Source organism: Rhinopithecus roxellana, chromosome 14 (assembly GCF_007565055.1).
Source record: "Rhinopithecus roxellana isolate Shanxi Qingling chromosome 14, ASM756505v1, whole genome shotgun sequence".
In the NCBI taxonomy this organism is placed as follows: Eukaryota; Metazoa; Chordata; class Mammalia; order Primates; family Cercopithecidae; genus Rhinopithecus; species Rhinopithecus roxellana.
The window spans coordinates 1,680,193-1,706,035 of record NC_044562.1 but is presented as its reverse complement, the minus strand read 5'-3'; the positions used below and the strand labels follow the sequence as shown (position 1 = coordinate 1,706,035).

Genomic DNA, 25,843 nt, shown 5'->3' with positions numbered 1-25,843 from the left:
AAGGGAAGTGTAGCCATGGCCTTAATCAACTTTGTGGAGATTCCATTCATTCTACCAATCCAACCAGTCCTTTGAATAGCATCCAATTTGATAATAAAATGCTTGGCAGAGCTATCAAACTAGTTATAAAGAGGAAATCTCAGTGGTAGGATTCTGTTCTGTGATCCACGCCCCTTAGGAATCAGGGAATATTTATCATACATAGCTCTTATCCAAAATTCTTCACCCTTGTTTTTCATGGTTAGGTCTCAGAAATTAATATCCTTCAGAATTTGCCAGTTGACTTTCCTCAGGTCAAGAATATTTATTCTGGAGAAGCAGTTTTGAAAGGACAAAAAGGAGCCTCTAGATTTTGTAATAAATCAAAGCATTTGTAATTTTTAAGATGTGTAAGCATTTTGCTTCTTTTTATAAGACAGTGCTACTGGTGGTACCCTAAGTCTCATGAAGACAAATCAGGCACACAGAGTTGATGAAATAAATGGATAGTTCCAAAAAACTACAAATAGGACTGTGTAAATTTTAAACAATCTTTTAAAACTCCCCTAATTAAGTAAAATGCAAATGTGAGCTCCAGCACCTCCGCTACTCACCACTGTGAATTCGCAGGTGTTCTTTCAGATGGTGTTTATATTTGAAGGCCTTGCCGCACTCTGTGCATTTGAACTTGCGATTACCTGCTCCTTGGGTTAGCATTTGGTGCTATAAAAGGAGAAAGACTGACATTAGTTTTGTGCAGGAGGAACAAAGAAAATTTGTTATGAATATTTTTAAAAGGCCTCTATTTTTCAGACAAGCCAAAAGGTTTGAGTCCATGCTTATTTATCTGCTCAGTCTTTCAGAGTTGCAATAAAAGCGATAATGTTGGTAATAAAATTGGAACAAATAAAAAAAAGTGCTTTCACATGCGCATCCAACACTTGCTTTAGAATTATTTCTGTAGTGTCTTTTCCAAAATGTTTCTTTGAACCTTCGGGGATGAGGAAGTATAACTGTAAAGATATTTGTTGTTTTTTGTGTTTACTACAAATTCTAAAACATGAACATTCTCTGCTGGAATGTCACAATTCTGTCAAGGAAAAAATATTTTCCTGAAAATTCTGAATAGTCTCAAAAAAACCACCCCCCACATAACAAATGTTATCAATCTTTTTGTATCAGCATAAAAGTATATCTTATACTGAAGCAATCTAAAATGTAAAAAAGAAAAAAAAAACCCAATCCCAAACCAAAAACACACAAACAAAAAAACCTTGACTATAAATATTTCATTACATGATGAGCATGTTTAAATATCCTATTCATTGTGCTAGTAGCAAATAGAAGCCTAGTTTTTCCTGACGTGTTGCATATCAGATTTGATTCATTATCAAATGTAAGAGACAACATCTTGGGTTATAGCTGCTTGAGCAGTTTTATCATAGGCCAGTAGGAAAGACTTCAACGACTTTTCATTTTCCTTTTTAGTAGTGTGCAAGGGAGTAGGGACAAAAAAGGAAAAAAAAGTTTGCTGAAAAGACAAGTTAAAAGCAGCAAAGATATAATCAAACACAGCTGACCTTTTTGAAAAAGGGGAAAAAAGCAGTGTGACTTAGAATTCTGGAAAAAAAAATTCAGTCATCCACTCTGGATGCTCAAGGTAGGAGGTCAGCCTTTTTCTAGCAGCAATGACACAAAAGCCTTTTGCAAAAAGACAGCACAGAAACGGTATGACAACTGCTAGGGTGTGCTGAATCTTCCCACATTCCTAGTGAGACAGATGGTGTTACATGGGACACAGGGAGGTTTGTTCAAACAGCAGCAACCTTCAAAGATCAAGCAGAGCCCAGCCCGCCGAGCGCCATTGAGGGACCAGCGCTCATATGTTGCTGAGTTGCATAAACAAACAGCAACAGCTGCTTTGTCTCCCCCCACAGCCCTCAGAGGACTACTATAAACTTTAGTTGTGCCACTGTTAATATGATACAATCATTTTAATTTACTAATTGTAAATGCCATGAGCAAATGAGGGGACTTTTCAACACCAAAGCTACCATTCATAATGCGCCAACACAATCACACTTCTGCATGTGAAATTTAAAGCGGTTATGCTAGATAAATATCTAGGCACTTTTTTTTTCCTAGAGTTTTTGTGCATATAAGGAAGGGGAGATAAACTGTTACATAAGTGCAACCATGCAAGAATATTTTTTATAACTCATCTTTGAAAAGTATTCAGGTGACAAGCCCAATCAGACATAAATGGAATAATTTATATGAGCTGTTCTCCTAAAATAGTAAAATTCCGTAATCTAGTATTATCACCATTATTGACTGTGTTTGCTTATTCTCATTTTCCTTATTCAAAGAAAATGAAGGTTATAAGGAAAAACTAAGAATTTTGAATACAATATCGTGTTCAATAATTTTAAAAACAGACATGGTGTCAAGACTTAAATTAAGTGATTCCGGATCTGTAGGGCCAGTTATTTTGACTTAAGGCACACCACTTCTGTCCATGCAAACATATTATAATATCAATTTGCAGAGTCAATCCTCCCAGGGGGACAGAGGAGTTTTGCTGTAACATTTAAGGAACACTGTGAATCAATCCTATTCAGTTGTTTTAAAGATTTAAGAAGCTATACTTAACTGTTGAAGACAGAGTTTTTATTTTTGAGACAAGTAAGCAAAAAGAGGGGGAGTAATTTTAACATTTAGCTACACATATGTATATTAAGAAGGGATCTTTCTAATGTACATCCAATGTTTTAGTACTAATCCCATTTATTATATATATACACACAGATAATATATGGCTTTTTGATTTTCCTTAAAACACTTAATTAGATTTCATGAACTAGTAGAAGCTTATAAAAATACTCTAAGTAATTGAAGGTGTTATATGAAAAATGAAAGAAATACGCACTTCTTTTACTATGACTTAGATCCTATATGAAAAGAAAATTTCTAAGTAAAACGAGGTGAAAAATGGAATTAAAATTGCTGAGATGTTTAATAATGTATAATTAAAATGCTACAATTTCATTCACTTTTTGTGGAACATAAAAATGAAACTAAAGTCAAGTTAAAGTGCAAATAAAATTTCTAAATTAGAAATTAACACACTCATTCGATCGTGAACATAAGACTATTAAATCATATTAGAAGAGACCATCAAAAAATCATTTAGACCTCAATTAAAGCTATTACCATTAAAAGATCTGCATCTTCAAAATGCCATGAAAAATTAATAATGATTGCCAATCAAAGCAATATCGTTTCTCTAAGGGGTTATTATAGAAAGAAATCACTTAAAACCATCCCCCCACCTGATCTGTCCCTGGCTTGTGCGTCACCATATGCCGCTCGAGCTGGGTGCGGTAGGCAAACGTGTAGCTACAGAGAGGGCAGGAAAAGTTCTCTTCATTCTTCTCGTGGCGGTACTTGATGTGCTCCTTCAGTGATGTCAAGCGCTTGTAGCCCCGGTCGCAGTAGGGGCAGGTCAGCAGTTGGGCAAAAGCATCTGGAGTTCCAGGTGGCAGGTCTGTAGCCGAGAGACAGAGAGAGAGAGAGGCAGGCCAAAAGGTCAGTAAATCAATGGCAGCTAATGGGCTGACTGCCCAGGATGGTATGACAGGAATCACTGCAATCTGCTCCACAGAGTGCCATCATTGCGCCCGGCCCCTCGCACACCAGTCCCCTCGCACACCCAGGGCAGACTTGTAGGAATCAGCTCACACTGTGCTCGAAAATTAATTAATTACTTCAACTTTTTTTTTTTTTTTTTTGTTTTTGTTTTTGTTTTTTTTTTTTGCGGGGGGTACTTTAACAGCTGATAAATGAGGAAATTGTCTTTAGGTGACTGACAGTTCCTATGAAACCTGTAGCCACAGATTACTCAGGAACTCACAGCATAAAGGGGCGTTTCAGGTGTCGGTCGTGGAGAAGAACAAAAGGTGAGGGAGGGTCGGTCTGAACTTTTTTTTTCCTCAAAAGTAAAATATTTCAGAAAGATAGGAATACATTTAGATATTTTTATCTCTTAGAAATGGGCTCTAATTGTTCTTGTTCTTTATTGGATGTACAAATGACACAAATTTGCTGACAAAAAAATTTCACAATACCCTAAAATTACAGTTCTAATCTTTGCTCATGAAATTCCATGCCTCTGCAGCTGTTCTTCAAATTTTAAGGTAAACACCCAGGCATGTAGTGCATTTGTAATTGTAACAGCTGCAGAGGTCAGTGTAGTGGCTAAAAATGATTTACAGCCTCACCATTTTCTTCTTGCCCATTGGCCTCTGGCGTGCCAAGGCGAGACAGCTCCTCAGGGGCTTCTGGGTAAATAATGGCTGTGTCACTGCGCTGAAGGTACTCCTCGATGCTGACTGCATGACCATCGCGTTCCTCCAGTTTTCTTTTGGCAAAGTATTCCTCAAAATCTGATGTGCAATTTGCATTCTTCACTGAAATCATAAAAGGAGAAGAAATGTCTTTTCCGGGCCTTCTTCCTAGGAGCCCAAGTCCATCTCCATCCTAGCCAGTGAGAAATACTGACTTGCAATAGACTACAAAACCTAGTTTATTTGTAAGAAGTGTTGAAGACGACCAATTATTTACTGAATGTTTATTCTTGTAATATATGCAAGAAGTGGGGGGGGGGGCACTTTCCTTCAATTAAATATGCACATTTTATTTTATTTTTTTTCTTCCTGGAATATTAGTCTGTATAAATTACAAAGAATGAAAGAAATTAAAAATGTTTTACGTAAAAATTTTTAAAAAGCCAACAATTGTATTCTAAGATCCAAAAACATTAAAGATAATATAAAATTAAGGTTATTTTAATAGTCTATCTGAAATTTCCTTTTCTTTTAAGAAAGGTATATTTAATTTTTCATTGTCCACTAGACTGAACGTCCCTAACCACAGACACATCCTGTTGCTAAATATAAGCTTTTAACCCTTCACCCTCTGAATGTCACAGATAGCCAGGACTATACAATCTGAGACAGATGTAAAAGGAAAGATATTCCTAGACAGATAATAATGCAACTTTGTTAAAAAAAATCACCAGAATGTGGCATTTTATCTTTCCCTATAATTTCAATCTTTAGTTCAGTATTTTAAAGCTGCTGAAAATAAAATTAAGCTCACAACTGATAGAAATAAAATAAAAAGTAACAGAGGGAGTTAAGAAACTGGTGTGTGATTTTGATGTAACTTTAACTCTTGTAATTATGACTCTATTCCTGTGAAATGAATAAGAGTTGTAACTCAATTTTAGCAACTTGTGTCATAAGATTTTGTGTATTTGAAACCTCTAGATGTGTTTCTGAAATAAGTTGTGACTTAGATATCCTAAATAATATTTTTATGCATAACACAAAGTTGGGAGAGTAGCTGTTATATTATTCTTTATTCTAAGTAGGTGAAAAAAGTGCTTTGCTGGTACAATTAATCGTGGAATCCTATTATCATAGTTTTTGAAAGCAGTTAACCTTGGTGCCACTAGATTGTTCACCTTGTCTTCTCTACCATAAACAATATTATAGTATTTGACATAATAATTTTCCTTGGCAACTGTGGCAGGGTGATGCACAAGCAAGCCAGGCAATTTTTTTTTTTTTTTTTTTTTTTTAGCTTTCATCATTATGAACTTGGATTTTTGATAAGGAGAATAGAAAGCGGAACCATCCATTAATTCAACAAGTATTTATTGAATGCCTAGTGTGTGATAGGCATCATGTCATGCTCTGGTGAGCAAAACACAGATCTAGGCTCATCCTTTGGGAAGTCACTAGAGAGAATAATACAACTGATACTATCTCCAAAGTAAACACATCATTACAAACTCAGATAAGTGTTATGAAAGAAAGTTATATGGTGGTATAAAAAAGCAACAGAGGAGCCTGATGGCAGCTAGAAGATCAGGAAGGTCTTAACTGAAGAAGCAAGAAGTTACCTAACTGTAGAAGCTGGAGAACAGCAGCATGTGCAATATGGTGACTGAAACAAGCATGGGACATCTCAGGATGTAAAAAAAAAAAGGGACAGTGCTGGAGTGCAGAGGGTGAAAGGAGAACCGCGCGATGTAAGGGTGGAGAGTAAGGCGGGAGCCAGACCATGCAGCAGGTGCAGCAGAGCTTGTTAAGGATTTGGGTTTTTACTCTAAAAGAAGCAGGAAGCTATTGAAGAGTATTAAGCAAGGAGGATGGTTGGATGAAATTATGATTATTTGCATTTTTAGATGACATCTTTGGCTATAGTATGATAGGGATTGGAGGAAGAGAAAAGTAGGTCCTGGGAATCCAGTTAGGAGGTTCCTGTCCTAGGCCAGGCAAAAGATACCGTTAAGGAATTGATGATGGAGATGAAGGAAGTGGGTGGATTTGAGAAATACCTAAGATATAAAATTCCTCAGATTCATTTGGGAAAGAATCTGGTTTGTCAAGGTGGGAGATGCTAAGATCCCTCCCTCCGGTTTAGACTTTCCAAATTTGATGGATGGTAGGTGACATTCATCAAAGCAAAGAACACTAGAATCCTAAAAAGACTTGAAACTATAAACAAATACATGGGACCAAATAAAAGGAAGTGGGAGAATTACACTTTGTGGACCACTAAACTAAGCGCCAGTAATCCTGAATGCTGTGATCTCAAACCTTTCTTTTTTTCCTCTGTAACTTCTAATAAGTTTAACAAGAACAATGGTCTATTCCAAGACTGCATTTCCCTCAAAAATAGATTTGGAATGTACAGTAATGGATTAAGATTTTATACCTTGAAATTTTGCTTAAATCTGTTATTAGCTGGGCTTAATAAAGAATATGGGCTTTAGATAAGATCACTTTCCTCTTGCTGTACACACAATGTCATGGATGCTTTCCAGTGGATACTTATTGGTGGTGACTGTGATGATGTCATTTAACTTGCATCACTGAGGCCCTATGGAGTATGTAGAAACTGTCAACTTGCATAAACTATTTGCTCATTGTTTTGGATCATCAAAATAACATCAGATCTATAAAAAAAATTACTTTTTACTTTCGATAGGAAGAAAAGATAAAAGGGGCAAAATGGTGAAGCCATGATGAATGTCTTTTGAGTAACTTCACTGCTTTTATCAGTGACTGACTTCTTTTTCAGTGCTATGACAGCAGAAAGTAATGTAACAGTTCCTTTCTGAATTCATATCTACTTGAGGGTTGCCAATGGTTTATGTTAAGGGTTAAGACATGGTTTAAGTTTTCTGAGAATATTGTCCTACTTGATGACCTTAGTGTAACCTAGTAAACATAGATGGATGTACATTTAATATCCTAATTTTATCTTGATATTTCAGCAACTATTTGAATGATCTGGCTATCTTTGCATGAATTTTCATTTGCATATGAATGTTTCCATCAGAAATGTAATCATATGCAAATTCAATTGGATTTGCATTAATAGCCTTTTGGCTTAAAAGGGAGGAAAATTCTGATTTTTCTGGATAGGCAAACAAAAGTGCATCTAGATACACTACTGTTGCTTGGAGAGGCAATTCAATTGCTAGATCAAATTTGGCCATGCTAGATTTCTATGTCAAGTGTGATGGGGACAAAAGACATCAAATCATGTGCTCTCTTTAAGGATCCATCTTTGATCATCTTTGTATCCTGGGCATTGAGTATATTGCCTAGAAATTAGTAGGCTCTTAAGGATCATTTATGGGATGAAGGTGGAATAAATTATGTCCTTAACACTAATCTTGGTGTAGAGGTCTTTTAGTAAAAGGAAGCATAAAATAAGATACCTGCAGCTGAGCTAGGGACTTAGACCTAATATTCAGGCAACTGTAGAATAATTATTTGATAAACTGTGTAATAGTGGTCATAAATACTTGCAAGAGTTTGATAGGGCTCAGATAAGTATTCAAAAAGGGTTTTATGAAGAAGATGGCACTCAATCATTTAAATCCATTTGCTCCATCTGGATATTTCTTCATGCTGTATAGATACGCTGTTGTTTATATATCTCATATACCTAGGGTCACTTAAGTGGGCTAGAGTTGAACCTCCCAGAAACTAGGTATCACCAGCATGGATCTAATGTAGTTCTTCCCTGAGGTGCAATAGGTGCTAGTAATATACAGTTTTTCTGCCCAGTACTTCAACATTCACCTTGTCCTAGGAATGGTTCTCCATTTCCCGACTGCCAAGCCTTATGGTACCCAAGGAGCTGCTGTGTTACCACGTGATCCTGCTCCCCTAGCCACAATTGATCTCTGTTGCTCAGGTGAGCCAATCTTAGTCCTCTCTTCTCCAGGCCAACTTGTTGATTGGTCCAGGGTAGCCAATAGATCCAATTAAATTCAATAAATCCCTTCCTTATGATTTTAGGACTTTGTTCCAGAAAAAGCATCAAGGCAGTTTTTTTTTTTCTGCCAAGTGACTGTAGCTATAAAATGTAGAATGAAGGAATTGTTATTTTCCATCTAGAAAAAGAAGATTCATGAAGAGAGAGAATAAAGCAGACATACAGAGAAAAAGCAGACAAGATCGCATGTTCTGACAGTGAATTTCTAGCTCTTCTCATTCCTGAGGCTGAGGTGCACCTTGCAGCGGTTCTGTTGACCACCTTCCTTAAATTCTGTGAGCCAAGAAACTTCCTTTTCTTCTTGAAGGTATGTTGTGTTTCAGTCTCTTAAAACTACAGTCACCCTAACAGTTATAATACTAGGACAAATGATGGGATTCAATTTTGGTTACTCTCAGAATTGTTGGGAAGAATGAAGTTTTGATTGTTTCTGAAAGTTTGTATGTTTGTTTTTACAAAGATTATGCAGTAATGTGTACTGGATATAGGAATCAGGTAGAAAAGTAGCAGAAAGGTTGTAGAATTCTTCACTGAATTTTTCTAGTGTAAAATCAACCTCATTTTCCTTCTTTCTGTAATCCTCTTCACTCCCTGGTCTCCTTGGAAGAACTGCCAAAACACACTGACAAAGGATATTTGCATGGTATTTATGATCAAACAATAACAAAAATTCACAAGAAGCCTCAAGTAATTTCTTCCCATACCTTCTCCAGAGATTTTGAATAGTCCTAAAATTTACCCTAATGTCTTGCAAATATCTCTCAACCTTCCCTAAGGTTAGATAACCTTTTCTTTATCCAAAAAAAGAATATCTAGCTTGGACAACAAATCTTGTCTCTATAGAAAGTAAAAGAACTAGCCAGGCATGGTGGTGCGTGCCTGTAGTCCCTGCTACTGGGGAGGCAGAGGTAGCAGAAGTGCTTGAGCTTGGGAGGTTGAGGCTGCAGAGAGCGGTGATCACACCACTGCACTCCAGCCTGAGTGACAGAGTGAGACCCCCATCTCAAAAACAGAAGAAAAAGAATGTTAATTAAAAATATTTCCTCATGACCATGTGTATTTTAATATTCTTTGAGTATTAGGGTGAATTTTCAGGTCCCTTTTTGTCAGGAAAGCCTCAGTTCTCTTGGCAATATGTTGGTCACTCTTACTAACATTGCTTATTAATGACACTTTTATAAATATCTTTATGTCTGTGTTAGATATTGATTTTTTAGACAGATAACAATAAATATCAATATAGACTGGCTTTAAAAATTATTGCTTAAAAATCAAGCAATGTTAACAGAACTCTAAATAAAAGAGAAATATTGGTCCCCAAATTAGTCAGCCCCCATAATCAAGTTGCTTTAGAATACTTTCTCAAAGATACTTAAAAGTGGGCTTTGCTTAGTGTTTACAGGTAGTGAAATATAGACTGGGTACTTATTCTTTATCATTTTCTGTCTCCCTTTGGTATTTATTTTCTTTATTTGTAACAAGCCTGTGTTCACATTGGAAGACAGGTACTCCATTATCACTGGTTTAGTGTCCTGCATGCTTTTGATTTTCATAAAAAATTGAAAAAAATTGAATATTATGTTAAGCCATTTAAGTAAACATCAAAATGAATAAATAATTCTTTTTCAAAAGAAAGTATCTTGGAAGGTACAGAGGAGCTGCAGCAAGTATATGTAAAAAACTGAGTAGAATCATCCATCCATCACCGTTTTTTAGTAACTGTTTGTTGAGTGCCTACTAGTGCCAGTGTTCTTGGAAATTAGGACTTGAGTGGTTAATTTTTTTCCTACTTCTGTGATTCACCCATTTGGAGATATATACACATAATGGTTGTGACTCTGCAATATACAGACATGTAAATATATATATGTATAATAGGGCATCTCATATATACACACACACACACACTTCCCCAGTGTAATGTAATGTATGTAACGTAAATTATGTATTTATCATGTAATCTGGCTTTTGCTCACTTCACTATGAAAGGCAAAGGGACCTGAAGAAGCAATTACAAATCTAGGTAACTGTATTTATCATCTTTTTGAAAAACAGTCTTTTTGTTGACATCTCAGATGAGAAGAAAACACAGAAAATTATTTTGAATGTAGTCATTTGTATTGAGTTTGTTAGTTTAAGGAAGCACATATTCGGCATTTGTTGAGGTCTATAGATTCTCATGGCTGCTTTGTTTAAGTTGACTAATTAATAAATGTAAGCTTTTCATCATTAAAACTGCATGTATGCATTTTTGCAGAAGGCTTCCAAAAGACATGTTGGCACTAGATACCTAAAAACAACCGTGAGGGAAGAGGATGATCTTTTTATCATTACACAGCTACACGGGCGGCCTCACAGAGCCTCCAACTGGTACAGAGGCATGGATAAAGCCAGGTCGTCAAGAGCAACAGAAAAGTTTTCTGCTTTTCCTAGGAATTAGTACAGCATCTTGGCTGCTCCCTCCACCCCTGCTCTGAACATGGCTTTCTCCAGGGAACGCATGTTCAGATGCCAATGAGAGTTTCTCATGTAAGAGAGCTTCACGAGAGCGAGGTGAAGAGTGGACAAGGAATGGGAATCTGTAGTAGTCTGTAGTATCAAATATCTCCCTAAACAGCAGGAGATCTTACATTAGGGAATTTTGAATATCAAGATGTAGAGACTGCTAACACTCAGACAATTTTGATTGCTGTGTATTGGCACAGAATGATAGAGTCCATTACTTTCAAAAAAATTCCCAAGATAGACAATATGCACTTGTCTTTCACATTACTGTCTAACCGAAACATTTGGAATTGGTATATTACCAAAAAGACAGACTAGTTTATTATATTTTACAGGAGTTGATGAAGTAAGGTGATTTTGCCCGCAATTCAATGCTCTTTTCTTATGTTTTATGTAAAGACACGTGAAACCTAAGAAAGCTCAGGACAGTCAGTGATTTTCAAAAGTCAGTTGCATCCGTATTATCTGGGAGCTTGCTTGAAATGCAAATTATTGGGGCCCATCCAAACCTATGGAACCAGCAATCTGTGTTTTAACAAGTCTTTCAGGAAATTCTGACCCTTGTCCAATTTAAGAACTCTACAAATTCAGTCCTCTGCCTCGCATGGCTAAATGAGACATTCATAACATGATTTTGGAGAGAAGCACAAGCACAATCAGTCCCATATTATTATTATTAGGTAGCTTTCCTGACTATCTCAGCCTGAGTCCACATAGACTTCCTTCTTCACTTACTGAATGTCATTTGTGTGTCTCAATCATTGAATTGATCACATCCCATTGTAATCTTTCTCTTACGTGTCTGTGAGCTGATAAAGGAATGAACCATATGTTATTCAGCTTTGTGTCACCAGCACCTAGCGTAGTGCCTGGGTCACAGTTATTATGCAATAACTGAATGATTAGGCAAGGCTCAGGATCCTTGGACTCCTCATTTTGGCTCAGTTAGTTCATGTTTTTGAATTTCAATTTCCTCATCTGTAAAATGAGCCAGGGTGTGCTTTCCAGGGTATCCTCAAAGTTCCAGAATTCCGTAATTTCAATTAATTAATTACCTTAATCAATTTGCTTTTTCTTTACTGGCTAGGCCTAGAGAATTTTATCTATCTTCTTTTCAATTAAAAACTCAAAACAACACAGCTTTCTGATGGGGAAATCAAACATACAGATTAAGAGAAAATATTTTGGAGGTGCCTGGAAACCCCAGACACATCACAAGCAAAACAGTGCTTATTAAATATTTGTTGAATGAATGAAGTAGGCACTCAAGAAGCTTGAAATATCAGTTATTTCTTGTGGGAACACTTGCTGTGAAGTGAAGATAGCTGCTCCTAATCGCAAACAAAGCTAATAAAACCACAGCATTCATTAGCCAGGAAGTGAACAGGCTCTTCTCGGCGTTTGCTGATTATAGTCTGAAAATCATCCCCTGTCTCACCTGCCAAGCACTACTTCTATTTTTCTCTCCTCTGAACCTATCTCTTTCTCCACCTTATTTTTAAAAACTCAATGTATGAAATTAACTAAGAAATTAAAAAATAATGACTTCCATGACAGATATCTGACTGGCGGACAAAACTCTTCCAACCTATAAAAATGTGACAGATACAACCAAGAAGAGTATGACATGCTTTATAATAGTATGATTCCCTCTTTGTTAAGTATTTAGGTACTAATTGAATTATCTGATAAACTGATTTTGTACAATTGATTAACACTATATATCCACTCAACTCTTGCAGAGAAATATGTTATAATCAAACTTGTATCGCTTCTGTTACTCATATAAGAAAGTTAACTAATTTAAAAGTTTTAATTTAAGCTCCATGTAAGAGGAATAGGAGAAATTGAGAGTTATTAAACCAAGAGGATAATGAAGGTAAAAAAATGTTCTTATTCTTTCCCCCACTTTCCCCTATGCTAACGATGCGATGCACAGAATTGATGGTTAAAGAGGCTTAATTGCTGGCTAGGCTGCCAACCTTATACTAATATTACCAGTTTAGGAGAGTTACACCTGGCACCACTGTATTTCTTGGTCAGGCAAGGTTTTCAGTCTAGATTTGGATCTTTACTTGGGGTTCAGTTGCTCTGGAGACACCCAAAGAAGGATCCTATAAACTTAGACTTAACTGGCATTTCTATTCAATACTTGAAGCAGTGCCTCTTTGATCCCACCACTTCCCATCCCGGCTTATACTCTGCTATTCTTCTCATGTATTTTGTGAGATATGAACAGGACTGGCTACATGGTTGGTGGGGCCCAGTGTAAAATGAAAATGTAGGGCCCTTCATTCAAAAATTGTTAAGAGCTTCAAGACAGCAACTGCAGAGCCAACCAAGCAGCTCTTACCAGTGCTGCGTCCTGTGTGACTGTGCAGGTCCCAGACCCAGGAAGCTGGCCCTGTGTATGTTATTGTGAGGCAGGGCCCCCGAGAGCCTCCCATCCCATGACAGCTAGTGTGGTCCAGTATTTTTTTTTTCTTCATGCTTCCAGTAAAATTTCATTAGAAGAAAGGGCAGGGTGGGGTGGAGTCCAACATTTCTAGCCTAATTTCCTCATTTAACAGATGTTACAACTAAGGTACAGTGAGGTTAGTGATTCATACAAAGTTGCACAAGTACTTTCTGGAAGAGCTGTATGTAGGATTTATGTATCCTGACTCTTCACCCACTGCTCTTTCTACTGCACCATAATGACTCAACATGAGAGAGAGAGAGAGAAGAAAAGAGAGAACCTCATCTTTTTAGTTTTTCATCATGCCTGACTTGATACCATTTGAATAGGCCCTACATACTGAAACGATCACAATGACATTATAAGCAATTCTAAATAGCCACATTATTACACCATACAATTAATATGGGGGAAAGTCAGTTAAAATGCCCACTTCAGTGTGTGTCTGTGTGTGTGTTTGTATGCGTATGTATAAAATTTTTACTTTTTTTCTCTTTCTTTTTTTTTAATGTCCCTACTCCTCTGAATCCTAAACACTTGTTTTATTCTTACATCTCTTTTTTTTTTACTGGGTAATCCAGAGCTCGGTCTAGTGGAGCAAAAAGACCACATAAAAGTTCTTCAGGGGCCGGGCGCAGTGGCTCACGCCTGTAATCCCAGCACTTTGGGAGGCTGAGGCGGGTGGATCACGAGATCAGGAGATCGAGACCATCCTGGCTAACACGGCGAAACCCCGTCTCCACTAAAAATACAAAAAATTAGCCGGGCGTGGTGGTGGGCACCTGTGGTCCCAACTACTCGGGAGGCTGAGGCAGGAGAATGGGGTGAACCCGGGGGGCGGGGCTTGCAGTGAGCCCAGATCAGGCCACTGCACTCCAGCCCGGGCGACAGAGCAAGACTCCGTCTCAAAAAAAAAAAAAAAGTTCTTCAAATTCTCTGTTCAAGATGCTTATTTAAAATTTCCATTTAATATTTAAGGATTGTATTTCCTAATTTGACTGTTTCTAATTTGTAATCAAGTTTCTAAAGGCACTCAATAAAGAATAACTTTCCATAGCACCTTGCAAAGGTGAATTTTTATTAGGTATTATTTTAACATCTGTTAAAATAGCAAGTATTAGTTATTAGTTAGCAGATATTAGATATTTTGTAGTTATGGTAAACAAGAAATGCCTCAAGCTTAACTTTGGACTAGAAACCAAAAAAGAACTTTATTCCCAGTTCATTTTGCTTTCCCATTTCACATATTACTTGTTATTCTCCCCCATGCTTAATGATATCCTCCTACATGTGTTCCACTTCTTCAGACTAAATGAAACTGTGTCATCCCCTGATAATAACCCATCCCTTACAGACCTTTCTCAAAGGGCCATTCCTGCTTTCATTTGTTATGACTCACAGAATAAAGAAGAAGGGTCAACAACCTCCTTAATTCACGCTACTGCTTCCAATCAATGTTCCTGTTTCGTCAACTCACTCATCATTTATTTGTTTGTTTATTTATTCATTAATTCAACAAATACCCTGGTTATGAACCATTAACACTGTATAAACGCTGTATAAATCCTCTGAGAGGGATTATGGATAAGAGCAAACCTAACCTCTAACCCTCAAATAGCTTCCACTCTGTAGCTGTAATGTTTTGAAGTCGGAAGTCACACATTTTCACTATCATGTTTTAGGACATTGCCTGTATAGTGCAAACAAAATGACGCCTGTCCCATGATTTCATTTCCCCCAGGATGCCATTGCATTCTGAGAAACTTCATCACTTAATAGGTAGCCCATGCACAACCTGGCTTCATAGTGCCTAGGCTTTCTCTAGTCCAGCTACATGGACGGCCACACTTGCTCCTGGGACAAGAACCAGAACCAGAACCAGAACCGTGAAATTTCATTCTCTGATTTCTACTTTCTCCCCTTCCCTATCATTCAGTTCCTCATTCCCGTGAAACACGTACTTCAATGTGACAGTCAGGCCCTGAAAAGTTCCCTAGTCCATTTTACCCCTTCTGATTTTATCTACCTCAGTTCACCTTGGAACTTGAAACCCTCACTTCCATCTCTGTCCCTTTCACTTGTGTCATTCTTACCCTGCTGAACTAAGATCCAGTACAATTTCTGGAGTATCAAACATATCTTTAAAAAAATCTTCAATAGGCCGGGCGCGGTGGCTCAAGCCTGTAATTCCAGCACTTTGGGAGGCCAAGACAGGCGGATCACGAGGTCAGGAGATCGAGACCATCCTGGCTAACACAGTGAAACCCCGTCTCTACTAAAGAATACAAAAAACTAGCCGGGCGAGGTGGCAGGCGCCTGTAGTCCCAGCTACTCGGGAGGCTGAGGCAGGAGAATGGCGTGAACCCGGGAGGCGGAGCTTGCAGTGAGCTGAGATCCGGCCACTGCACTCCAGCCTGGGCGACAGAGCGAGACTCCGTCTCAAAAAAAAAAAAAAAAAAAAAAAAAAAAAAAAAAAAAAAAAAAAAAATCTTAAATAATAGTATAGTCTTGTTGCAGACTATGTTTTCAAAATGGGATATTCCTTCCTAATAATTGAATCTCCATGCACTGTGCACAACAATTACTCTACATGTCCACGTCTCAAGATTCCAACCCTATTCCTATTCCCTTACTGCTGACTGATGGGCTCTTTTTCCTACTGACTTCAAAGAGTGCAACCCATACAGTGTGTATTCCTTGGATCACTTTAAATTGACTACATTCTCTCCTATCATCATTCTGTCTTCTTCTTCTGATCTTACAGCTAAAAAATAAACATCATGTGGCTATCATCTAAAGTTATTTTAACTCGTTTGATAACCCACTCCATCTTTCACCCAATCTCCTTTTACATTTCAGCCTTTCTCTCTTGTGCAAGTAGGCATGCCCAGCAAGTCTTTGTCCTGAAGAAACTCTTCCCTGAAATTTGCAATTTCTTTAAGGCACCTCTCTTGTCCTGTCTCCAATATTTGACCCTACACTGTTAGAAACCCTCTACAATACTGAACACTTTGCATTTGAACTTATATAGCTTTGCTGTATTTCACATAAAACATCTTAATCCAGATGATATTATAATCAATAATAATGGCTAGAAATGATAGAGAATTTATTATGTGCTAACGTTGTACTAAATGTTTTACACACATTTCCTATTCATCTACCACTGTTTTATTCACCCAGTTGAATGCAGGTCCTTATTGAGAGTGACTATTCTTTTCTCATTGTATCTTTCATGATGACTAATAAAATTCCTTGCACTTGGTAGGGTCTCAATAAGTGACCACTGAGTTGAACAACTAATGAGGCTACAATTATTTATTTGTAAATTTTCTCTCCTTGTCATTATGATGTTTGTTTATCGACACCATAAAATTTTATGTTCTTTAGTGGCAGGAACTCACCCTTCTATTTCCTTAAAGTTTCTCAAGCCTCAGTTCAAATTCTACAAACCACAAACACTCTGAATGTATGTATTTTAGTGGTTGTTAACAATGGGCAAATGTTTTGTTTTTTGTTTATTGGTTGTTATCCAGGGTAAGAAGAAAAAGAATATACGATTTTTCTCCACTTCCATGAGAACAGCTTTTTAGATTCCCCATATGAGTGAGGTCAAGTGGTATTTGTGTTTCTGTGCCTGGCTTATTTCACTTAGCATAATGTCCTCCACATTTATCCATGTTACTGCAAATGACATGATTTCATTCTGTTTATGGCTGAATAGTATTCCATTGGGTATATATACCACTCCTATCCATTCATCTGTTGATGGACATTTAGGTTGATTCCAGAGGATGAGGAGGGTAGGGGGAAGGGTGAACAGTGAGAGATTTGTCAATGGGTACAAAACTACAGTTAGATAGGAGAAATAGTTATGTTGGTCCATTATATGACTGAAGCTCACAAAAATGTAGTGCATATTTCGAAATAGCTAGAAGAGGGGTTCTCGAATGTCCTTATCACAAAGAAATGATAAATGCTTAAGGAGATGGATATGCTAATTACCTTGATTTGATCATTAAACAATGTATACGTGTATCAAAACATCATGTTGCACCCCACAAATATTAATATGTAGAATTGTTATGTGTCAAAAAAATTTTTAAAAAGAATATGATTCCTGATGTAAGTCAGTTGTCAAAGAAAGGAAAAGTCTGACGACTTTCATCATTATTATACAGAATCATTATAAATACTACTAAATCCTCCTCTTAGACAGTTAAAGAAGGGATGCTAAATAAAAATGAAATCAGATATAAAACGAAACTAGTTCTTAACCTTCATATTTTAACCTCAAATGCCAGAGTACTGAAAATAATGTGTCCTACAACTTGTCTGTGTAGTTTTCCAGAATGTCAAAAGAACTTAAATGTCAAAGGCTCTCAAAATTGGTTAGCCCTTTCATTACAAATTTGTTAAATATTGTATTTTTGTTTCCTAGAGAAGAAGTTAAGGAGGAACCAGTGTGAATGGAGAATACAGTTTACAATGTATTCATATCTTAATGAACAAAAACAGTTTGAAGTTGGCCAGGAGTTGTGGCTCATGCCTGTAATCCCAGCACTTTGGGAGGCTGAGGTGGGCGGATCACCTGAGGTCAGGAGTTCAAGATCAGCCTGGTCAAAATGACGAAACCCCGTCTCTACTAAAAATACAAAAATTAGCTGGGAGTGGTGGCGTGTGCCTGTAATCCCAGGTACTCAGGAGGCTGAGGCAGGAAAATTGCTCGAACCCAGGAGACAGAAGTTGCAGTGAGCCGAGATCGTGCCATTGCACTCCAGCCTGGGCAACAAGAGCGAGACTTCATCTCAAAACGAAACAAAACAAAAAACACCTGACAAAACAGGGTGAGCATCTAGTCTATGTTAGTTGTTGTACTGGGTGCTTTAAAAATGGCATGCCATGAGAATGATACAATGGACTTTGGGGAAATGGTGGGAGGGTGATGAGGGATAAAAAAAAAAACTACATGTCAGCACGGTGTACACTGCTTGGGTGATGGGTGTACCGAAATCTCAGAAATCGCTACTTAAAGAGCTTATTCATGTAACCAAACATCACCTGTTCCCCAAAACCTATTGAAATAAAAAAAGAAACAGAAAGAAAATAAAAATACAGTTAAAACATAAATAAATAAAAGTGACATACTATTTAATCCCCACAGCGAGGCCTTGTACTTAAGGAATCATGATTTCCACTTTACCGATGTAGAAATGAAGGCTTATTAATTACGTACTCAAGTTAATGTAACTAGTAATTGGTCGAGATAAAATTCAAGTATAGGTTATTGGTGTCTAGAATCTGGAGTCTTCCAAAACAATTGCCTCTCATATGTAAAATAATTTATGTATTATTCTTAGAATACTGGAGACGAGTTTAATGACTATATCAGAATGCATACAGGTAGTTCTTAAACAAGAATTTTATTGTGTTGTGTAAGATTAAGAACTGACGCCTAAATTGACCTTGCCCAGTTTCTGGATATAAGGTACTTTTTCCCCCCTCTTAGCAAAGGAAGCACAGATGCAGGTGGTTATTAATAGCCCTTTATAACTAGAGGTACTAGGTTGTCTGAGTAAACGTAACTTTCACACATTAAAAGAGGAAACATCAGGGCCCTGTTTGGATCTTGATACGCACGTGGAACTGCATTAATGCTAATGATCACCATGCACCTAAGACAGCTCTTTGTTACTACCAGCACGTAGGCAAACTCACGTTTATAATGCTTCCAGGTTTTTCCATTTCTCTACTCTTCTTAGAAAATAGTTTTTTCACACACTCTTAAAAATTTTACCTAATAATTTCATTTTGAATTTAAATCCTATTAATATCTGAAAGTTGTAGGGTTCTTTGTTAAAAGGTAGTCTTTATCTTACATGTGAAAGCATTACAATTTTCTTTCTTTTTTTAAAAAAACATTAAAACCGGTGAACTTATGCAATGCGGAAAGTTATTAATATAAATCCAGGTTTGCGTTGTTTTATGTGTTACAGATCAATTTTGCCATTCAGTTAATCTAACTTTGTTGTAAAAAAAAAATGTAGTGATACTCTAGGCTATTCTTCTTTGCCTTTAACAAGGCAAAATCCTTCAGGGGCTTAGATCCTGGTTTCACTCTCTAAAGATACTGACTTAGTCACCTCCACAGAGAATGTTTTCCCTACTGTGGCTTCCTTTATCAGAATCCATTTCTTCTCCACCAAATATTCATTCATTGACTCATTCATTCATTTCACCAGTCGTAATATCTACCATGTATGCTCCCTGCTATAACTGGGCTTGTTGAGGCAAAATGGAATAGCCCTTTCCTTAGGACAAATTTTTTTTAGTCACTTACTAATATCAACATATATATTCTTATTATTACTATTTTTGAGATAGGGTCTTGCTCTATTACTACTTTTGAGATACGGTCTTGCTCTGTCACCCAGGCTAGAGTGCAGTGGATTATGGCTCACTGCAGCCTCCAACTCCTGGACTGAAGCCGGACCACCACACCTGGCTTCATTATTTATTTGATTACCTCAGTAATTATTTATTTAATTACTGGCTACAGAACAAGGTCAGCCAATGAGGTAGATACCAGGATGATCCACCCTCATTTTCAAGCTGAAGAAACCTCTTGTCTTCATGAAATTGACTCCATGAAATAAGGGCAAACAATATAAAGAGGAACAATTAAACATACTGAAGTTAGCGGTGTACACCTTAGGGTTGTGAGATTTCAGAAAAGGAAGAGATTGCTGTCGTTTGGGGTGTTCAAGGCTGACCACATCAAGTCCAATGTGGCCTGGACTTGAAGAACAGAAGGATGGGGAGAATTTGAATGACTGGAAGAAAGGAGCTGGGGGATTAGGGTCTGAAGGGATAGCATGGGCAGAGATTCAGAGGTTGGTATAAATGTGGTTCTTTTTTGTTATCACCTAGGGATTTGGTCTGACAAGAATGGAGCGCCGTTGGTATACAATGGATGGCACTTATTATCGGACTGAAGAATGTCCTGTAGGTGCTAAGGGGCAATTCAGGATTCTAAGAAGGGAATTTGGTCATTGAGGAAACTATTAAGGAAAAGATGTGGGCTGACTAAATAGAGGAGGACATGAGAGCCAGAGAACAGTCAAATGTAACTAAGGCTTTCAAGTTTGGATGAGTGGAATAATGGAGAGATGAAAATGTCTGGTTGGTTACTTCAGGCCAGGGGTCAAAAATATGTCAACCTAAAAATACAAAAGGGAAGTCCAAGTGCTGTTTCTCTCCCATTCACTGGCTCATTTCTTCAGACACTTTGTGACGGAGACCATTCCAGGATCCATGGCAATAAAGCAGCCCAAACCCCACAGGTTCATTGGAGGAAGACATTCTAGTGTAGGATGGCTAGAGAAGACGTTCAGCCAATAGCAGGATCTTGATGAGTAGGACTTGGGAGCAGAGGAAGATGATCTTTTAGATGGAATTTCAACAAGAAAAGATGTATTATTTCTAAAACCATATGTATTTAGCATTCAAAGAGATGCCAGGGAGAAGAAGTGGTAAGCTTGTAGCTAGGAAGACTGATATGTACTTATTCTCTAAAAGGGCAGAGTTGTAAGCTGAAGATCACTAGTAAATTTCTAATTAACTAAGTCCAGTGTATTTATTCAGCTTTCTTTCAAGGGTAGTTATTTGAAGCTTTTAACTGAGTTCTCACCTTTACGAAATTCTCTTTCTTTGCTTCTGAATGTTTAATTTTTTTCTCTTGTGTCATAATCTTTTTTTTTTTTTCAAAAGAAAATCTTCGTTGATTTTCCTCCCCACCCACCAGGAGCCCTGGCCTCAGCTTTCTACTTGCTTCAACAAATACACTCATTCGTAAATCTCATAGTTCTATATGATCTTGAACATGATCTGAGTATATTTGCGTAAGTCTCAATCTCTGTCTCCAGCCCTGACTTCTTGGGTTTCAATTCCTCATTTCCAAAGGACATTCCCATATTCCCATATCTATATATCTTTTATATGAAAATACTTATGTCTAAAGGCTGGTTCAAGATCTTCTCAAAATTAGATCCTTCTTCTGTAAATCTAGAAATAGCAAGTACTGCTATATTCTAAACATGCAGATCTGGAATTCTGAAGCCATTTTGCCTCCATCATTCAGAGAATCAATTGCTTGTTAAGAAGTCAGGTTGCTAATTTCATCACTGTCTCCACCTTAGGACACGATTTTTATCACTTCACACCTGGATAACTACAATGACTTCCAGTTGTTCTCTCAGAGTCTAGTTTTCACCCACAGAAATCATGGTAGCATAACATGACCCAGACTTTTCTGTCTGGTGCTTTATATTCTCCACCATCTGGCTTTAACTTAAATGTCCAGCTTTATTTCCCAGAAATTGCCTCCTAGGACTCTCTGATTCAGCCAAAACCCTTTACTCACTATCCTCTGAATAGATGTCACACTTTCCCTTCTTGGCTCACAGACTCCTCTTCAATTAGAAAGCCCTTCCTCACTCCTCCATGACTATTGAAAATGTATTCAGTTCGAATTCTACCTCCTTCACAAAACCTGATGTGAATGCCCATTCCATAGACTCCCTCTCATTTCTGTAATTCAAATAATTATGGGCCAGGCGCAGTGGCACATGCCTGTAATCTCAGTATTTTGGGAGGCTAAGGTGGGAGGATCACATGAGGTCATGGGTTTGAGACCAGCCTGGCCAACAGGGTGAAACCCCGTCTCTACTATAAATTCAAAAATTAGCCAGGCATGGTGGTGTGTGCCTGAAATCCCAGCTACTAGGGAGGCTGAGGCAGGAGAATCGCTTTAACCTGGGAGAGGTTGTAGTGAGCCGAGATTGCACCACTGCACTCAGGCCTGGGTGACAAAATTTGAGACTCTGTCTCAAACAAAACAAAACAAATCAGAACAAAACAACAAAAAACTAAATAATTATGGCTCCTACCATTTGTTGCAGGTTTATCACATATTTTCACTTATTCGTCATCATTATTTTATCAGGTGTATTACTCTCATCTTTCAAATTAAATGATAACCATGTTTTAGTCTTTCTGACCCATCTTCCTCCTCATATGCACACAAGAGTGACTGTATAGAATACACTCAATGAATACTTATTGATTTATTTATTGACTGAATACATGTGAACTACAAGGTACAGCAGGTATTATGAGAAAAAAGGGAGTTTTAAAGCCTGGTGAAAAGACATTCAAGATTGACTTTTAAACCTTCTGAATGGAAGCAATTTTTATTAACTTCACTTTAAACTCTAGGTGTATACAACAACTAGTAAATTGTTACTTTGTGGGTAAATTTTCTTTTGTGACACTTTAAGTGCATATAAGGGTAATAAAAATCAGCTTTTATTTATGCTGGAGGCCGAAATTTAACATTTATCTTTAAAAGGAACTCGAAGCCATTTTTGATCCCGTGAGTTGGGACATTATAGAAAGTATCTAATTCATGATATCGCTTTATTACTATGTTTTAATATGAAGTTATTTTATCTTGTTTCTATTTTTTACATGGTGATAATACCCATGCAACATAAAATATTAAAACTAGAAGTATTCTTATCAAGAAACTAGTTTAATCTACTCTTTTTTTTTGCAGTTGTGGGAACTGAGTTCCAAAGAGGAAAACTGGCTTGCCCAAGGTTACAATCTTGTCATTGTCAGGGCTGGGTGTAAAAATTAGGCTTATTGGGGCTTGATTCTACACTTTTTCTAGAATCATATATTGTACAGTTTTATTTTTATACCTTAAATTGACAGTATTCGAATGAATAGAATGACAACAGGTTTTTATTATTTCTCTTATTTTATACCCAGGAAAGTGAATTCATGCTTTCAAGTCATTAATAAGCACATTTCAAACAGAAACACAACATGAGCAGTTTATTATGGCATGTATCAACATAAGGGTGATATAAAGATTATCTTCGTTTTTTACATTTCATAAAACTTCAAGCTTTTTTTTTCATGGATGAGTTGAGTAGAAGTAGTTATGTGTTTGTTTTGTTTTGTTTTATTTTGGAAGATAATTTTATAGTGGACACTATGCAATATTTGTGATGGTAGTGTAGAGGACTGTTGGAAACATCGCCGTCCCCACCCCCCCACGAAAAAAAAAATAGTCTTATCTAGGAAAAGAGAGATAAACATGTAAATTTGTGTTGGTGATGTAAGAATGTGAGAGAAGATGCCATTCAGTGTTTGGGAAAAAACATGGAATATCACAGTTGTCCTGAAACTCCATTCTATTGCAGTAGCAGAATAAAACAAAACGCCGCTCACTATCTTCCCACCGTAATTTTTTAGCTTCATTAAAAATAAGTAAACTTGTCAATTCTTCTCTAAAACTGCCTGGAAAAAATTATTTAGAAGGGCTCAAGGATGCAGAGAATTACAAGTAAAGAAAGGATTTAAAGGAACTCAGATGATTAATTATTGAGAGAAATGTTCATGGAAATTTGTCTTTTTGAAAAAAACATTTTACAGTCTAAATTACACCATATTGTTTGAATTCTCAATGACTAATATCAAGCTGTGGCTAGCAGAGGCATATCATATCCTAATTTTAAAATAATTTTTTGCAGTCTTTTAAAATAAAAGTTACTACTCGAGATTCACCCAACTCATGCACTGAAAGGATCCATTCATAGAGTTCAGTATTCTTGAACATCACAAGTAAATTAGGGGTGTGAGAATGAAAGATACACTTGCTTAGTAAAATACCAAAATGTGGAAAATTTTGATTTGAAACAAAACCAGAGACCTGTAAAGTCTGACTTACTTGTTAAGTCATGGAGATACAAATGGATGGGTCAGTGTTTCTTTCTCTGCCTCACTAAACCCACATGACTCAGGACAAATGTGATCTGAGCGTGGCCAACATAACTCACCTGTACCATTGTTAATTGTGGTCTGGATCGTGGCTTCTGGCCCCATAGTGTCATAGTCTTCCTTCATTTCTTCTGTGGGGGAAAGTTATCTTTAGCATTTGAGAATTGTAGAAAGGCTTACTATACTAAGCATGCCAAGCACAGGAACAAGGAAGATTCTTTTAAAGGAAGCAGAGAAAAGGCTTGTTGTAAACCTCTAAACAATAGCTTTGTTCAGGCAATTGAATGAATCCAATAGTGCTAGCTGCACAAGAACTTATTTACTTTAAGCATTACTGCAAGCTGTGAAAAACAGAAGTGCTTATTTGGAGCAAACGAAGGGCTTTTCTTCTGGTGGCAGTTCTAGTGACAAACGGGGGAAAGATATTATTTTTTCAATAAGAGTCAAAAGCAACTAAGTATTTGTACTCATGAAGAGGCATGCTGGCTGCTATGCCTCTGGAAACTATGGATGCTTAGTGGCAAGTCAGAATTTCACATTTTGTTTTCATGCTTTTCTTTCCCCTTGGGGGGACTATAATGGTGCTGATCTATGCAAGCATACTTTTTGAAAACCTAATTCTACATATCAAAACTGGGAATGCCCAGTTTGTACAACAAATATCCCAGAGGTGACAACAATACCTGTTTCACTGCTTGATATAAACTTCTAAAACATACCTGCCTTATTCCTATCCTCACCACTCCACAAATGTCTTCTCCTCATCATCATTTATGCCCCAGTAGGTAATCATAATCATTTTCTGGGGAAACAGCTCAGTGTTCTGATGCAGGTGACTATATATATAATGTTGAAGTTAAAAATTTGTGGACAATTAAAGGTCACTATCAAAAATTGCAGTATTTTAAAATAAGGGAGAATTTGAAAAATAGGGGCACTCTCAAATTTTCTGCTTACCAGATTGTAGAGGACGTAGGAGGACAGAGCGGGATAGCTGACAGTTAAAAATCTCTTACGTAAGTAAATTAAACATGAAGTTTAAAAAATTGTATTTTTACTATGACAATACTAATGAGACCAAATATGCTCCAGGATGAATATCTCTCTGTGATAATCATTTTACTTAAAACAAGGGAAACTTTGTAAATAGGACTCTGCGAATTCCCAAATCTGTCCTGGTCATTCTTTGCTTATCATATTCTAATCTACTTTCATGAAAGAACAGGTTCTAGAAAATGTTACAGAAAAAAATAAAATAAAATATATTTTACAAGCAGTGCAGCAAATCTGTTTATGACATCAGAACTGAAAAATCATGATCCTCTTAAGGTAAAATACACAGATATACCTAGATGCTAATTTAATGCCACTCCTCATAATAATCAGCAAATTTGAATGATATTTGTTTAAGCTGTACAACCACTTTGGATTCATTCCTGAGCAAGGAATTCTCCTTTATTTAAAAAATATTTTCAGAGAGACATTTTGCATTAAACATTTAGAAGCTTAATATATAGCAATATTATATTGTCAATTGTAATCATTGATCATTTGAAAGTCTCCCTCATCTGATATTTTTATCAGTCTCTGCAAGGAATTACATTAAGGTATTTCTGAGAAGTTCAGTACTAGATATAAATATAGCCTTTGTGTCTTTCTTCCTTGCTCATCTCATGTGATTTCGGGTAGCCA

General features: G+C 37.0%; 1 protein-coding gene across 6 annotated transcripts in view; it reads right to left on the bottom strand.

The window, feature by feature from the left end:
- ZEB2 (zinc finger E-box binding homeobox 2) overlaps positions 1-25,843 on the bottom strand; it is a 135,480-nt gene that overhangs the window by 16,113 nt on the left and 93,524 nt on the right. For 4 of the 6 annotated variants that reach the window (XM_010353837.2, XM_030916914.1, XM_030916916.1 and 1 more), the window contains exons 4-7: positions 24,211-24,282; positions 4,260-4,448; positions 3,312-3,526; positions 594-702 (exon numbers count right to left, since the gene is read on the bottom strand). In XM_010353837.2, the coding sequence (XP_010352139.1) occupies positions 594-702; positions 3,312-3,526; positions 4,260-4,448; positions 24,211-24,282 (585 nt within the window). The remainder of the gene's footprint in view (positions 1-593; positions 703-3,311; positions 3,527-4,259; positions 4,449-24,210; positions 24,283-25,843) is intronic. The other 2 variants (XM_030916917.1, XM_010353839.2) reach the window with 1 other exon arrangement.